This window comes from Neopelma chrysocephalum, unplaced genomic scaffold, assembly GCF_003984885.1.
Source record: "Neopelma chrysocephalum unplaced genomic scaffold, ASM398488v2 Primary Assembly neopelma1_44, whole genome shotgun sequence".
Lineage (NCBI taxonomy): Eukaryota > Metazoa > Chordata > Aves > Passeriformes > Pipridae > Neopelma > Neopelma chrysocephalum.
This window is the reverse complement of record NW_020897703.1, coordinates 7,130,123-7,147,669: the sequence shown is the minus strand read 5'-3', so window position 1 is coordinate 7,147,669 and position 17,547 is coordinate 7,130,123. Positions and strand designations below refer to the sequence as shown.

The 17,547-nt window shown below is 38.6% G+C and overlaps 1 protein-coding gene across 3 annotated transcripts; it reads right to left on the bottom strand.

The window, feature by feature from the left end:
• On the bottom strand, positions 1-16,111 carry CFLAR (CASP8 and FADD like apoptosis regulator). Of its 3 annotated transcripts, XR_003533474.1 has the most exons (12): positions 15,956-16,111; positions 14,306-14,449; positions 11,962-12,276; positions 11,025-11,130; positions 9,987-10,122; positions 9,718-9,815; positions 8,750-8,801; positions 8,075-8,124; positions 6,815-6,893; positions 3,435-3,930; positions 2,141-2,536; positions 1-1,214 (listed from the first exon to the last, which is right to left on the bottom strand). XR_003533474.1 is itself a non-coding variant. In XM_027678244.1 (11 exons), exons 2-11 carry the CDS (start codon positions 14,353-14,355, stop codon positions 2,398-2,400), a joined length of 1,521 nt encoding a protein of 506 aa, XP_027534045.1. In that variant the 5' UTR covers positions 14,356-14,443; positions 15,956-16,111; the 3' UTR covers positions 2,329-2,397. The 3 variants fall into 3 exon arrangements, 2 of the variants coding, with proteins under 2 accessions (XP_027534045.1, XP_027534046.1); XM_027678244.1 differs by lacking the exon at positions 1-1,214 and having other exon boundaries at positions 2,329-2,536; positions 14,306-14,443; XM_027678245.1 differs by lacking the exons at positions 1-1,214; positions 15,956-16,111 and having other exon boundaries at positions 2,329-2,536; positions 11,962-12,392; positions 14,306-14,420.
• Between the last annotated feature and the right edge of the window lie 1,436 nt (positions 16,112-17,547).

Genomic DNA, 17,547 nt, shown 5'->3' with positions numbered 1-17,547 from the left:
TGACTGCATCCAAAAATTTTATTCAGAAAATCAGCTTGAAATCCACCATTTGGATTGGCGTGCAATGTCTTCTTGATTCTAATACAGAAGCTGAAAAATAGACATTCTTCAAAACAGCCACAGAAAAGCTGTTAAATAATTCAGTACAGTAGATTTATTTTAAATGGACCATAGTTAGAACATCCATACATATAGCAGCCTCTTCTCAGCAATATCATCTGGCATGTCAGAAACTTAAAACTCCAGACAGCAGAAAAGAATTCACAAAAGCTCTCAAAAGGCTTCTCTGTAAGGTATCTGTATCTCAAAAGGTATCTGTAACAGAAGTCACCTGTCATGCAGAGTTGAAAAGGGAGATCAGACATACAACATGCTCCATCTACAACTGCTACCATGTCCTAGCACCTCTTGAACTTAACTTCTTTTTTGGATAATGAGCTGGCAAACATCGTAATACACAAGTATGTAACAGTACAAAGTAAACTCCATTTATGGCTCAGCCATGTCAACGTAAGTGGCTGAGAAAAATCATGCACATTAAGTCTGGTACAACACACCACAGAATCTCCTGCCTCATGAGTACACCTTCTGAGCCATCAAAAGGCATCATTTATATTCTGCCAATTTTCTTTCCCCTCTTCCACATCTATAGCACATACAGAACTACAAGAAATTTCTATTCCAGTTACCAGAAACCAAAACTGAAATTAAGTGCCACGAAGCAGTGAATCTGACAGCCATATTCCAAGCAATGACAATGCAGGAGCAGAGTGACTTGTTTCACCTTGTTAAACAGCAGTTTCTGAAAACTAGACATTTTGGCAGTCCAAGACCATGAAACTTCACCAGCATGTCGCTTTTTATGTTCCTGTGCTAGCACCTTGAACTCATGATGGCTCCAGAATTCATTCTCTTCCCCTTTTGGCTACTGAATCATTTAACCTGAAATCATTTAATTACTCTGTCCGCAATACAGGTACAACTTGATGCAGCCTACGCCCTTTTTCCTGTTTTCTTCTCCTACGAATATTGATACTATATTTCTCCTCCAAATCATCTTTTCCCTACCTGTTCTTCTCTTGATGCTCCCTACCATTCCCCTTTTTGTTCCTGCTTACATTTTCCATATTTGTTTTCCTTATCTGCCTCCTCTCAGTTCCATTCTCCCTGCTTTTGGTTGTCTATAAGGTAGAAGTGCTCATCACATGCAAAAGCTAGTGAGGGAAATTGGAAAGTGAAGTTTACTCGTGAAAGAGATCACGTTTGTTAACATCACTTAGATATATATATATGACTTGAAATGACAACTTATTTCTACAACCACAGAAAACATTTGTTTCACCATTTGCTTCATTTACCAGCCCTCATAGGAAGTAACTTTAAGATTCCAAATATGTCATTTTAGTCCTTCTCTTTCCCCATTAGAAAACTACACCAGAAACCAAGCAAGGCATGCCAAGGCCTTGAATTTTTTCCCTGGATAGCAGACTCTATTAGGAATATCAAAAGTTTGCAAGTGGCCTACTTTAGGAGGGACAACCCATACAGGTTATACTATTATACAACAAGCAGATTAACTGAACTTTTCATGTTAGGCACTTACTCCACTGGAGAAAAGTTTTTCTATTTATGGAATGTGTGAATCACGTTTCAGCTTCCACAAAACATCTGCCAAAATCTCCCATTTTTTTAACTGTGTGGTAGATTATTGTAATGTCCTGCCACATTTAGACTCATTTTTGCATCAGTGGAAAACTTACTTAGTCCAAAACATGGCAGACTGTCTTATTTAATATAGAGCCCTTGTGTGCTGTGGACAGTACTGATGACACAACCTCTAAGGCAGCAAGCAGATGGAATCCAGATTATTAAAAAGGCCATCTCTCTCTCTCTCCTGTTTTGGTAGTCTGTGGAGGCATGCAAGCCACAACTTGTTAATGAAGAACTAGCATTACTATGTAGGAATTCTTTCCTGACACATTTGCCATTATTAGGTGCAGGTTTGCTCTGGCTTGTATTTGTTTAAGCATTAACTGCTAACAGGTATGCTAAAAAACCACCAATAAAACAATAAGGCCACTTTAGCTTTGTTGGAAAACCCAACAGCTATACAGTTTAGAGTTCTTCTCACTCTGTTTACCTGTTGTATTTAGTTGCAAGATCTGTTGCAGTGCTATACAATAGCTACCATTCTCACCCAAGCTTTCAGAGACTTCGCTAAAATATAAAATCTAGTGTCTTAACGCACAAAAATGCTTCCAAATTCTTGGGTTTGGAAGCAACAGGCACTTTAGATATACATGAAATAAAATGCATAAAGTAAAAGTATGTGTGAAACTGTTCGGATCATATTAAATACTTCTTGTTAGAAACTTCAGACGTCCTTTCCAAGAGCAGTTAAGTGGGAAAAAGAAAAAGTTCTTTCGTCAGTGTGTGTTGGAGCAGAAGTGAGTATTGTTGGCATGGGTCAGCGGTCTCATTCCATTTATAAACTTTTCCATTCAGTTCTGTATGGATATCTGATATAGGGAGTTTCCTGCAGCAACAAAAGTAAAAGCATTCCATTAGAGAATAAAGCAAGACACCATTTAAGAATCCACAAGAGAGAACACGACTTTAGACTCAGCAAGGAGAAAGTTCCAAATTTCAGTCTTTACTGCAGAGACTAGACCTCTAAAACACAATGCTGAAGATGCATTTTGAGACAAACTGTTATAAACCAAATCACTGTTGTGATATTAATTATGCTGATATGATGATCTGTGATTTCAAGACAAGGTTTTGGCATTTGTAAAAAGGTACTAAATGTTAATGCTGCAACTACCTTGAAAAACAGCTGTTAGCTCCCTGATAGATCATTTGTATAGAGAAAACCTTTGTTGTTAAGTTATACATCCAAATGTCTGTGACTTTTGCTCAGGTTCCTTTTGATCTCTTTAAACAGAAAAGTTTTCTGACAGTTTAAATTCAAGAATACTGCCAATCTAGTGGCTGAGTGAAGGATAAATTAAATCTACAAAAAGCAGAAAATCCTTCCCTCTCTACAGCCTTTTTCCTGAACTTAGGCACTGATTTTTTTATATTTGCAAGAAGAGCCCTCCTTAATGGTACATGGCAATCCTCAATTTAACAGAAGCCTGGAATGTGCCTTGTTATCTTGGAGAAGGAAGATTTCCCATCCTCTCTAAAGTGCTGACATACATTATCCAGGACTCCCTTCTTACTCTGCAAACCCCAGTGCCGTAACACACTTTAATTTTACTCTTCACAATCAGAAACTTCATTCCTACCTCAGGCTACTCGTCTTTTAGCTTATGACACTGCATGAAGACACTTTACAGGACCAGATGGGATGGAACTTAAGGTTTCTCTTTCTCAATGACAACAGGCTGTCATAGGAAATGGGTTATTTTTTTCCTCTTTTTCTAATTTACCTTATGTAAGGATCACGGAGTAGCTCAGCCAGACAATGCAGATAATATGAGCATGAAGTTGAGGATTTTTCTAGTGTAGACACATCCACCTTACAATGACTCCAAAAGATGTCTGCTCCTCGGGGGATAATGACTTTAGTAACGATATTTTTATCATTCCCATCTACTTCCAACAGACTAGTACATTCTTGCTCATTTTCTGGCACAATGTAGCTCTGAATAAAAAAAAGCTTTGGTTTTCCTAGGAGTCCAGGACATGAGTCTGGTGTGAAGTAATTTTTTATTTGTTCCAAAGGGAATCCAGAGCAGGTAACGTCTGTACAGAAGATGCCCTGATGACTTCCACGGCTGACCAATATGCAAATGAAGCTGTCATAATTTCTGTGCTGCTGCAACCTTGACACGTCAAGCAATGTTTGCTTCGTGGTGGCAATATTTAAATATCTGTGACAATGAACATCATAGCCCAAGCCTCTGAAGGTCTCTTCCAACACATCTGAAAGAAGCAAGATGTAATTAAATCATAGCACACTGAGGCTCAATCTCAACTACCTCGAATTACCATATTTACATTGTTTTGCTATTGGAACTAAGTAGTTCATCACAATAATTAAAAAATCAGGAGTATGCAGTGTTGATCACAGTACATTACATACTTATAGTGCTATATGCATGTTGTCTTTAACATGAGTTATCTACTTCATGATAACAAAGACAGTATTATTTGGCACGTGATCTGTTCCAAATTCCACAGACCCTTGCATACTTCATTTAGAGTCAGTATCCCAAGTTCCTAGGACTTAAAATATCACGCAAGAAAAAACATTAGAAAATGTTTCATATACTTGAAATGGTAAGGAATTATGTGAATAGCATGGGAAGTCTGTTTCCTCTTTTAACTGGTCAAAATTACTCTGAATGGTTATTACAGATATACAGAAGTGCATAAAAAACACAGAGGCTCCCTTACATCAGTCAAAAATGAACCTTCTGCAGTCATTTATGCTTCCTACTATATAAAACAGACTTTAAGTAATCAGTCCCAGGTGAAGAACGGACACCGGAGTCTTAATGGTGACAGAATGTCATTTTTGGGGAAAAAATAAACCTGAACGAAGAACCCTTTCAAATGAGTTAGAAATTAAAACTGTAGATAGCCAAATCCCGAGATTTAACTATATCATATTTGTGTTAACCTGTGCTGCAGGAAAATGTGCTAAGTTCTAAATAACTACTTTGATGATTATTAATATGGGAATGAAACCAGATACATGGTGGTTAAAACCACAGGTATTAAGTGTTCAGAGAACCAAAAGCTACTACTACAACTCATACCTATACCATTCTATCTTTACTATAAACCACATACATACATCGCCCATGCACAGTTTCTGATATGAAAGTAAGTATCAGGTGCCATGTTTACGTAAAATACCTTACACACATAAGGAAGTCTGACTGACTTCAAAAGTTTAACAATCCCTAACTAGCAGAGGCTACTTCAGAGGTAACTGGCAGCCAAGCAGCTGTACTACACACTGTTCTCCTCAAAAAGCCCATAGTGAAAACAGGGAACAGAACTCATAACTTTCCTCAGAAAAATACAGGGCAGATACAAACCCTTTACTATAGTGAGGTAACAAACAAAAACTATAGTTTCATTCCAATTCTGTTGGTTTGATCAAACTTTGTAAAATAATTCAAAAACTGTCCAGACTTCTTTAATTCGAAAATGAAAGGTAAATCCCCTCTACTGCATGCAATAAAACATGCTCTCAAAATTCAGGTACAAGATTCAGTATCAACACGGTTTGGCAGTTACATACTCGATGAAGCACTCCATCAGGTAGAGGGCAGCAGTACATACACAAAACAAGAGGGTGATTTTCCTGTAATTTACTGATCTCCCTGGCACATGCACATACACAGAGACACAAAACCTGGTGTCACCTTAGTCCATTCACACACTTAACTGTGACAGTTTAAAAAAGAAAACAAAACCCTCAACAAACTTAGAGCTGACACCTTAGTTTAACAATGAATCAGAAATTACACATGGTAAGCCTTGGACACTTTAAGGCAAGACAAACCACAGGAAAGCAAAAAAGCAGGCAGCAGGACAGAGCAGAATGTTTGATTCCAAGAGCCACCAGCCCCAGTCCTTCAGTCCTTGGAAGACTGTCTGTTTTCCTCTTGAGACAAATTCAGGGGTTTTTTTGTTTTGTTTTTTTCAGAGTAGAAGTGAGAAAGTGCTTTAGTACTTTACAATGAACAATATAATTTCTATATGTAGCAACTGCATCCTTGTTCTTCTGGGTTTTTTGGGGGGGATTTTGTTTGGTTGGTTTTGGTTTTTTTCCTTCTCCATAGATCAGTGATGAACTCGGTAGTACAGACCAAAATCTCAAAGATGCTTCCCAGTTGCATGTTAAGTGCCTTCCTTTTCCCTCTTATCCATGCATGGCAGGATTGTGAATCAGTTTTAGCTCCTGTTATCCTAATGGCAAAATGTCTTGGTTTCTATAATTTACCCAACATATTATTGTCAAGCAAACACAAAAATTTTGCTTTCCACATCCACTGCTCTTTAAAAACTACATGAATAATTCTAAGTTGGTCCATCTGCTGGATCATTACATATGATAAAAACAAAAGATATGTCCACAAACCCTCTCCTTCCCCTACGTCTCCTGCCTACTACAGAACTGACTGCAACTACTCTCTTCACTTTTATTTTTAGCCTCAAGTGCTACAGTGGTTAGAGACTGAGGGATTTTTCTGCTTCTGCAAAAATCTAATTCTTGGATTCTATAAAGGCCATCAGAAAACCCCCATGTTTTAACCATGGCATTGACTACAGAGACAGCATGGTGATAGTTTCAGTTAAACTGCCCAAGGTATGACAGAAGCCTGCATTATTAATAAACGAACACGTGACTACTCAAAATCTATGGTGTCCTATATGATTGCACTTCAAATCCACAACAGCCTTGGTTCTGGTTTTCTTAACTGGTGGGAAACACTATCTTTACCATCTCTGCCAATAACCTGCTGTATGACTGTAGCTTAATTATTCTGTAGGTCTCTGAACATCCTTTTTCTCCCTCCCAAAATTCAGTCTACCCTCTTCAAGTTCTTTCATTCAGAGATTCTGCACCAAAAAACCAAACTAACACTGCTTGCAATAGTTAGAGGGACAGTTGATTTTAACCTCAGGTTGGGCCTTCCAACTCCCTGCTTTAGAAAACTTACTAGAATTGGTAGACTAGCTGACTAGGACAACATTACCCTAGTCTGGCTGGTAAATGTACAACATACTCTTTATATTAAATTGTTCTAATTATTAACAAGTTAAGGAACTTCAAATTCCAGAGACTTACCTGCATCATTGCCAATACAGTCTATGATCAGGCATATTCCTAAAGGTTGACTTTGCATTCTGTAAGGTTCATCAGTCCCCTGAGGAACATGAGAGGACAATTAAAAAGTTAACATGTCGCTCTCTCAACTTACAGACCTTACTGTTTTCTCAAATTTTAGCACCTCAGATCGATTAAATTATATTTAGTTGTTTTCCATAGAGTAGCTAGCAGAAATCTATCTACTGGGATGTAGTTATGTCTTATTTACAAAACAAAAAAATCAGGAGAAATGGACTAATAATTCTTTCCCCCTATTTCTAGTACAGGCCTAATTTTCGTTCCCCTGCGTTATGCAATCCCACCACCATAAAGATCCTCAGAGACTAAACTATACCAAAAATGATAGAAGCAAGTCTGAAATGAACCTTACCTCTAAACAGATCTTCAAGTCTGTCAGGTTTTGGGGTTTTTTGCCATATGGGGTGGAGGGGCTTTTTAAAGCCCTGCACTATGACAGCAATGATCTGTCTATAGTACTTCCAAATTAAGTATTTATTTAAGTATAAATTAAATACTTATATAAGTATTATAATACTGTCTTTGCTATTGAGATGTTGGGAGCTACAAGCTTCATATTGCCAACACAATAGAGAACTTTAGTGTTCTTCAGGTGTGCAAGTAAGCACTGCTCATCAGAACATTTATGTCCTTATTCAGTGGAACAACTGCCTTGCTCCTAAATAATCTGTACTGACTATCACAATCCCTCTCCCCTCTAAAGAGATTAAAATCCATTTGCTACAGGTAACTCTGTTGTTCCTGTCCTACAGGAGAACTAGTGAAAATAGCAGTAGCAGTAGTCCATTCTTATCCAAAGCATGTCTGTCTCCTGCCTGGAGCAGCAAGGGGTGAGGAGGGAAGCATAAACAAAGTTTGCTGCATGCAAAGAAGCCCCATGACTTCTAATGAAGATGGCAAGAGAGGTCTGACCTCCAACAGGTTTTAACTTGGCCTCCACTAATAAATGTACAAGTTCTGTGTACACACCACACATACATGGATTTTGCACACCGCTGCTTCCAGAGTAGCAGCAAATTTTTTGTTTTAAAAATATATTCTGCAAAAGCAATTCACAGAACCTGTTTATGGCTGAGGGTGTACACATTACTCTGTCTGCACACAATGAAAGGAAATCCCAAAATGAAACACCCAGAAAACCAAGGTAAGTTCTCACAGAGGTTATTATATTCACATGCATACATATGCACAAGCACATACCTTATGTGACGCTGATCCCGATTCCTGAATGGACATGGGAACTGGTTCTGCTGCAGTTAAAATATACAGAAGTAATCTCAGTACATAAGTACCAGTGAGATTTCTTTGACACCAGATCAGTTATAAAGAGGAATGTATCTCACTCATCTGGACCTCTTAGATTCTATGTACGCCACTGAAGCTTAAAAATCCTTAAACTCTTCTCCTCTAAATTGTCATTTGGATTGCATTTTACATTGCTTGTGACTAGAATAAAAAAAGAATCTCTCCTACACTGAGAGAATTCAGCCAACTACTCTTAAAAATCACCATATTTGAGCAGTATTTGGGGTTTCCAGAGAAAACACGATATACATGGATAGAACCTGGTACTAAGGATAGTCAATCTTATCCATGGTTTTATTAATAAAATATTTATTCTGTTAAAAAGCTGTGACAGTGGAAACCCACAACAATTTTTAATAAAGTTTTAAAATGTGGCAGCACAAGCAAAGCAACTAAAGACCAAATAATAAGGCCAGGCTCAGTTTTCAGAGGTACCAAATACTCTCTGCTCCTGGTGTTATCAGCTGGATTAGCCATAAACACAACTATCAAACAACAGTCCTTTTGATACAAAGAAATTAATCATTTGGCTCTTTTAGATTACCAAAACTTAGATAAAAATGCTCTTACCCAGGGTTAGATTTAGTCCATTTTGTAATTTTTCTTTGCTCCCATTCTGAATCTAAAATGAAGAAAAAGAGCATAATTTTCCCTTTCTCCTTAAAGAATTAATAATCATGTGTTCCAAAATAAAACACAATAGTATCTCTTCCTCAATAAAAGGATTACATGTTTTAGATTCATGTATATCACCTAATTAGGACTACAAAATAATTAATGAAAAAATCCTACCGAAAGCACAAACAAACAAACAACTCCAAAATTTTTGTTCCTCAGAAAAAAAATTACCAGCTTGTCATGATCAGCAAAGAAAAATTTATTCCCTAATCTAGTAAAACAAAAAAATCTCAACAGATGTGAATTTTGTTTCCTGTAGAGCAGCAGGGAACATTTACTGAACATGTGACAGAATTAATCTCATAAAATTTACCAAGACTAAAGACTTTAAGAAAGGTCATACTAATACAATATCAGACCTAACTCAAATATAAAGAATACTGCAAGGAATAGGATTTGATGACTTTTCACGTACTGACATATTTTCTTAAAATGAGATTAAAACGAACCACAAAAAAAATCTGAAAAATTCTTCTTAAAAAGCTCTGATCTCCAGATTCAAAAATTAAAAGCTACTTTTCCTGCAAGGTCCAGCGGTACAAAGAAGAATAATATGTTTTGTAAAGACCAGTCAAAGCAAAAGTCTACTACAGTGTAGTAGAAAAAACCTTCAAGATACAGATTTTATATGTTCAACTAACAGGAAAAAATTCACAGGACTTCTTTAAAGAGGACCTTTCTCAGTCAGAAGATTTAAATCAGACCCTAAACCCAGCAAATAGCAGAAATAACAGAAATAAACCAAGTAGTATTTTAGTCACTAGCAATCTCTCATTCCTCAGGTTCTGAAAAATGAATCTCCTTTTAACATCTGGCAATATTCAGAAACAAAGGATTTGTCTGATTTCTGGTATACTTACCCCTGAATTGTAAGGAGGATCAATTAGATTGAGATTAGTGAGAGATGCCTGGCGTGCATTTACATACACTGGCTGAGAATGAACGGAGGACATTAAAGCTGCAAATTTAACAGAAACACACAAATACACCATGATATATCAACTGTTTTAAAAACCTAAATCTGTGAAGCATGTAAATACTCTGATTTGTAACTCATAGTTTTATTTTCAGTAAAAGCACATCTCATTCTTGCTATCAAGAGTAACCACTTGCAAAAATAGCATCTTACCTTTGTGTTTGTAGTTCTGAATCTTCCTAATCAAATCTATCCTGTGAATACTTTGAAAACAGTTTTCTATCAAATCCAGTTGATTAGGAGCCACCAAATTTAGTTTCTCCAGGTCAATTACAAGAGCTAGAAAACTCTAGAACAGCAAACGAAAATCAAACATATCAGTAATTTGTTCTCTATCAGAAGCAACAAAACAACCCAGAAAATACTGTGGGGAGGTCATAAAGGCTGTATAAGCAACGTAGGGACGTTACCTTCTGACACACTAAGAAAATATTCTGAAAGGTATAAGAATTCTTGGTATTATCACAGGAATAACAGAAACTAGAAAGTGATACTCTTAAAAATCAATCTTAAATTTTTGAGGAAACAGTTTTGCATTTCATTTTTGCTACAAAGCCAGTCACTGGGAACATCACCTCACATGCCACTAAGCAAGAGTCAAGAAAAGCTTTGTGAAATTTGCAGGGCCTCTCCTTCCTTTATCAAAGAAAAAGAAAATATCTTGAAGAAGACAGAAATCTTCAGTCTTCTATGCACAGTGGTCAAGTTTTCTGAATCCTCTCTACTGACTTTCTGCTTTCTCAGAGGATTTAAATATTCAGAATACAAAGGTACAGAGAAAGGCATAATTAAAATAAATCTGTTCTTTGTAAGTGAAGCAGAGCACAAACATAAAAAGTGACTTTGCAATTCAAGATACATTTCAAATGATTATTGGTTTCAGATCCTTCTTATATGAGCTTTCAGGTCAGTATTACTGAAGACTTTTTAAAAATGCCTTCTGCCTGTGAGGTTCATTCTAACACTATGCATCTAGATACAGCAAGCACTGTTCCCTCTTTTCCATGCTTCCTTCCTTGAATTAAAAAACAACAAAATGAAATAGAAGCCACTACTCTGTGTCCACTTTCTGTCTTTCTACTCCTGCCTCACTACCCCTTGCAGCGCTGTCTCCTCTCCTTTGATCTCTAGCTACTTGCCTTTTTACTTTGATCTCTCATTGCTCCAGGGGAGAATACCAGAAAAACATACCTTATCTTTTGCCATTTTCATCCGAGGTGTATAATCTCTAAGTAGAAAAAGAAGAGAACCCACTTCCTCTTTTTCCAGATTCTCATTTATTTCTACCATTAGCACCCTGAAAAAAAGTTGAGATATTTCTAAAGGATTACCTTGAAGCAAGATCCCTCCCTTGCCCAACTACTGAACTTCTCCCATGTTCCAGTCTTAATGCATCATTTCCAATTAATAAACAGGCAAAAAACCTACCCTGCTACAAGATCCTACTCTTGCTAATTAGGACCCGCCTTACTCACACTGACTGTGTAATAGCCACTGTTAGGAAGACAAAAGTTTTCTTAATGTTTCAATAGAGAATGAGACAACAGAACACATCTTTAACTTTTTTACCTATTAGGTACAGGGTTTTTATTTTAGTGAGAAGTTAACATAGGAAAATCTTCCTTGTGAGTATATGTATTTCTTTCTGGAGTCTCTCAAAGAAAATAACTGGGACTTCTTAATTTTAGCCTCTCGAAACTAAGAGAGTAAAAAATAGTAAGAAAGGTCCCTTGAGAAAAGCTATACCACATGGCTATGTGCCCAAAGCAAACTAGAAAATACCTCTAACTAATGATGTCCCTTTAAAGTGGCATTTTTATCTGCTAATCTACGATTCTACAGATATCATTGGTTTTACTGACTAACATACAAACTCCTGAAATATAGATACTTCTAATGTCACGACTTGTGAGAAACTACTAAGGTTTAATTTAAGGACTAAACCTGACATATTCTTTTCACTGTAACTCTAGATATAATGCTCTTTTCTGCTTTTCTTTTACCTTTAACAACTTTTAAAAAAATAAATAAAAACCCAACCCTCCCATCCCTCTCTGAAACTAAGAAAAGTCTCCCACTTACTTTGAACAAGATACCATAGCTTTGAAATCTGAAATAGATATATTACCTGTAATCAGGGATAAGTCTGAGACTCCTGGTAAGGTGAGCTTCCACTGTTGCTTTCTCAGTGTTCAAGATCCTCCTCAGTAAGTCAAACCTTTTAACTCTGTATAGCAGCTCAGACAAGCCAACAGGAGACAGTTTCTCCCTCTCATTCAAAGCTGCCAAGATCTCTCTAAGATCGGCAGAGGCCAAGTCAGGAGCAAGGTCTCGGCACAAGAAAACCATCATCTCTTCTTCTTCTTTATCCAGTTCTTCTTGAATCTGGTGAATAAGGGCAGCTGGCACTTGGCACGCAGTCATCACTCTGTTGCTGTGCCTTTAAAATTGTCAGCCTACTGGTTATAAACAGGAAACCAACATGACATGAAGCCCATGTCTATCGCAGCACTTCTCTGGTGTTCATTCTTAACTAGGTGCATTTTTACAAAAGTAGTTCTGTGGAAGAGAATTAAGAGTTAATAAATCAGGGATCTGCTGCACAAGTTCACAGTTAACTCTCCTAACTGAAGTATTTTGCTTTCAACTAAAACTCCAACTTACTCTTCACAGACCTCCTGTGTTCAAGGGACTCTCCCAGCTGTTCATTACAGAACTAAAGGTACTTGGTAGATCATACTAATCAGAAAGACATGTGAGTTCTTTTTAAAGTGAATTACATTAACACCAATCTGTAAATTCCATAGGAAGTGAAACAAAAATCAGCTTGCTGATGAGTGGTACTTCAAGTATTTCTGAAAGCTCTGACTTCTTCCCAGCAACCCTCCATCCCTCTGCTCATCACCCTTTTCTCCCCTCAAAGTCTCAAGGCATTTTTCAGGAAGCTAAAAGGTAGTACAATAATATATAGTAAATGAAAGAATGAAAAAAAACCCCACATATAAAACCACTGCTATCAGGCATGCACTTGGTCTTGAATGAAGTAAAAATTAAGGAAATATTCACAAGATAACATGTAATATTTTAAAATGCTAATTAGCTGTAAATACAGAAGCATGTGGATTTTCTTACTTATTGGCATCATTCAAAGTGATTGCAATCTGAATGAGTTACTCGGGTTTTAAGGACTCTCCATACACACCCTTCATGCTCAAAAAGGTAGGAGAACTGCTCAAAGAAAAAATTCCAACCTTCAATATGCAAATTGGTTAACTTTGAAGGTATAGATAAGCCACAGACTGCCTTTTTCTTCATGTAACATTCATGTGTCACCATACTGAAAACTGAAATAAAAACTCCACCTTAGAAAAACCCCCAGCCCTGTGATTAACAAAATCAGTAGGGTGCTATGCTCAACTTCCACTGCCACCAACTCTGGAAATTCTATCTAGCCTCCTCTGATCTCTATTACATACATGGAGAAAGGTGAGATGAGCAACCTGAAGACAGATCTTAGTCCTTAAAAGGAGTTTGATCACTAAACTGCATACTTTTGTTTAAACTGTACTGGGAAGCAAAAGCCAACACAACTTCAAAGCCTAACACACTGAAGATTCTAGCACCTGAGGAAGATTTTTTTAAAGCATTTTCAGCCTTTAGTTAGACCTTCTGGAAGTTACAAGCAACAATGTCATATATTGTGTTCATAAATGAAGCAGATGAGATAAACTCATGTATAAGCCTTCCTCGCCCGCCAAGTGCTGTTTAAATGAAAAATAACTCTACAGATCTACTTGACTTTCCTCAGAAAGGAAGTAAGAAACAGATTTGGTTAAACCCATGGACTGAGTGTCACTGCCCACTAAAAGAGTGTATCAGAGGATAAGAAGAGGAACTCCTCATACACTCTAATGTGTTTTGGAGAATGTTCTATCAGAGAAAAAGCATATTAACAGCTAACTTATTTTCAATCTAGCATCAAACATTGGTGAGAATTCCATAGATAGACACAGACTGTTTTCATGCCATAATGCAGTCAAGAAAGGGGAGACAGAAAACACTTTCATATGAAAGTATCTCCCAGATACATTCAGCTGGGACTTTCGAAAGGACTTGAGGAAGTTTTATTTATGACTCACTCTAAAGCAAACAGGAATTTAACAACTTTTGGCCATTTTCAGAAATCTCAAAAAAACTTTTTAACTATTCCAGTTGATTATTTCTAGTCTTTTAAAACTAGTTAAAAAAAGAGGGAGAGTGTGTGTGTGTGTGTGTGTGTGTTAGGGAGTAATTTCCTACAGAGTTGAGATTTCAGACATGCAAAATTACCAATTATATGTTACTTTAAAAATAATCTGCCTTTAAAGCACACATATAAATTACTTACTTTTGTGAACTTCCTTTATATAAGCTAAATCACATGCTCATTATAAAAAATGCTGATCATACTTTCAGTGCTGAAACTGTCTTACCTGTATGCAAGTCTGTCCACAAAAACATTGGAAGACTGGCGTTTGACCATCGCCAAATCACTGATCCAGATCCAGAACACATTGGTTTCTACCCAGTATTTTCCACTGATGGTCCATAGACAGTTTATTACATCAACTCATTCTCTGTTGGACAAGTATCAAGACCAAAAATTATTGTGGGGAGCCTAATTTCTAATTTTATGGAAGGGGGGGAAACAAAAGAAAAATGACGTGGGATCATGTGTTCTTTTGTATGATTCCACTGGACCAGGAATGATGCTCTAAATAAAAGGAAAAACAACTGTGCACACACAGTGATTGCCAATAACATTCACTGGATACTGTGTGCAGAATGAGCAAGAGCAACATGAAGTAAGTTTTTAGTATAAACTAAACCAGTTTATAACTTTGCAACCAAGCACCATGTGCTCATATTTTGATAGCAGATATGTCACAGGACTGGGGAAAGCCCAGTGCATTCCATGTGCTTTTATCTAAGCCAGATCCACTTCACTCGAAGAGATGAAGGGGCCATCTGATGACTTTTTCAAACATCACAGATACAGTTATCATAGCTGCAATAATTAAAGAAAAAGCAAAAAGCAATGGCACCATAAAACTGAGCAGGCTGGCTTTTTATTTAGATTACCTGGGCCCTGCAACAGGACCTACACTGAATGTAGGTTCTCTACAAAGAGGAGAAAAAAAACCAACTTATCTTCTAAGACAAAATAAAAAAGTTCATATTCAGAGATAAAACTGCCCCAATAATTTGTGTGTTCACGTGCATGTGTAATCAAGGATTTTTTTTTTCCCCCACACCCTTGCAAGGAGCAGGAAATAACACCCTACTAAAACTTCACACACAAAGAAAGATGCACAAGGGTCCAGTTAACTCCCTGCTTGCCATTTTGTATCTCGAACGTTGCACAGTCATCTTTCCGGCAACAAAACCAGGATATAACCCCAGTGGGTGCGGCTGATGTGGAAAACGATCCTTGTTTCCCAAGATGAGTTCATGTGGAATACTCCACGCTAGCAGGAGGTGAGCTGGCGACGAACGGCGCTGGGTGGGCTTTGTGCCTCCTCCGTTCTGCTTTGTTTGAAAAGGCGGGGCGGAGGAAGGACTGCCGCTGCCATCTGGCATTTTTCAAAGTTCGCTATTTCCTCATCGCTCTATGACCTCTAACAGAAGGACTTCTGCGAGGTACTCAGGAAAAACAGGGAATTCCCTCGGGAACTTTCGCATTCCTTATTATTCTATTAGGCCTAAATAGTTTTCTCACAGCGTAAACTAGTAGTGCCCGCGCTAAGTTTTTTAGATATGCATTGCTTTTAACGCCCCAGTCCTCCTAACAATACCCCCCACCCCAGCAACGCACACAAAACAACAACTAGACGTGGTTTATGTAGTTTTCCACTCCAATTTCTAACTACGTCATTTCAGACCGCATTCGGTTCCGGTTTCCCCCGCGAGCCAAGGCCAGGCTCAGGCCCCGCTGGCGCCGGACGCTTCGGCTCCAGCCCGCCGCTCTCTCGGACACAGGGGAGAGGACCCGACCCCGGAGCACGGTGTGTTAGCCGCCTACACTGAGAGCGCAGCGTGAGAAGGGAAGTGTGAGGAAAGGAGGAGGGAAAGGTAGAACGCACCCAGACACGCCGGGGAGGTCTCATCTACAGCACTCGCGTCCGCCACTGGGAGCAGGGAGGAGGCGGGGGCGGTGCCGGGCGAGGCGAGACGGGGTGAGGAGCTGTTTTCCGTTCCGGTTGTGCTCCGGGAGACGGTGTTCGGAGCAGCGCAAATGCGCCCGCCCGGCTCCCGCACGATGGAGGCGGGGCAGGGCAGGGCAGGACCGTACGGCACCGCCCGGCGCCTTCCTCGGACATTCCCTGAGCGGCTGCCGAGCGGGGGCAGCGCTGGGATGCGATGGAATAGCCGGGGAGTGGTCCTGGCTTCGGTGTGTGCAGCGTTCGTAGGCTGTGTTTTTGTACCGCTGCCTGTACGGGGACAGACAGGACGGCTCTGTACTGCCCTGGGAGCTATTAAGTAGTAGACCATTTTTTAATGAGCAGCTGCAGACCTGAGTTCAGTGGGAGTACGTGCTTTGGCTGGGGTTTAGACAGATATAAGCCCCTACTTGATTCATGTCTTGCTCTATATGAATTCGGTCGTTCGTAGTGAGGATAATGTAGAGGTGTGTGAAAGTTGTATGCTTCCCGTTGTATAATCTTAAATAAATACTAAGTAATGCCTTGTTACTGAAGACTAGGTGTTAGGATTCCCAGCAACTTCCATGAAGCCATTTACCGAGCTGCTAGTGGTGCAGCTGGAGCTGCTCTCCAAAAGGCCTAAAATCTAAAATTCTGAGCTATTTTGTCTCCTGAACTAGACAAAAGCCACCTCCATATGTGGTGAAATTAGATACATGCAACTCCCAGCTCAATGGATTTCAAAGCATTTACAGCGAGTCATTTTTTTTGTGCTGCTAAAAATAGAGAAGTGGAAGCACAGTACTCTGGGATAGCACACACACATTCATACTGTCTTTGGAACTGCAGGGGAAAAGGAGGCAGAAAGTAATCACCCACAGTAGAATTTGGCCAGGTACCAAGCGACAGCTCTTTGTTCTGAAAAAATACCTGTGTTCTTACTGAAACTGTGTGGCCAGGCTCTTACTGTAATATCAGTCATTCAAGGATATCCCAGTATCCTGGCTATTAAGATGCGGCATTGGATTGGCACTGATTCAGAAGGAAACCATCTACCTGCTGTGAATCAATATGTACACTTTCTCCTTGGAGCTGTTCCATACAAACACATAAAGATTTGTACAGGCTAATAAAAGAGGTTTAAGGAGATGGTATGGCTGGAGACTTATGAAAGAAGAATTCTTTTTTCTTTTATGTAAGAAGAATGAGTGATTTACCCATTTAACACAGCTATTACTGGAGCTCCCAATATACTCTTCTGTTTACGTGCTCTGCTTTTTCCTTAATGTACCTAATTTTTATTAAATAGTTTTCATATTTTTATAGGCAGCATTTGGAAGTTGTATGCAAGGTTCCTCATTCTCCCCATTTCTGTGTTGAAACACTACATTGTCTTCCATAGCTACTCATGTAAACTAGAACTGTAAATTAGTATAAACTTACAACATGGAGCATAGCAGTAAGATTAGATGTGATGGAGATGGTCCTATATGTTTCAATGCAAAGGGCTCTGGATATAAATCTCTGGCTTG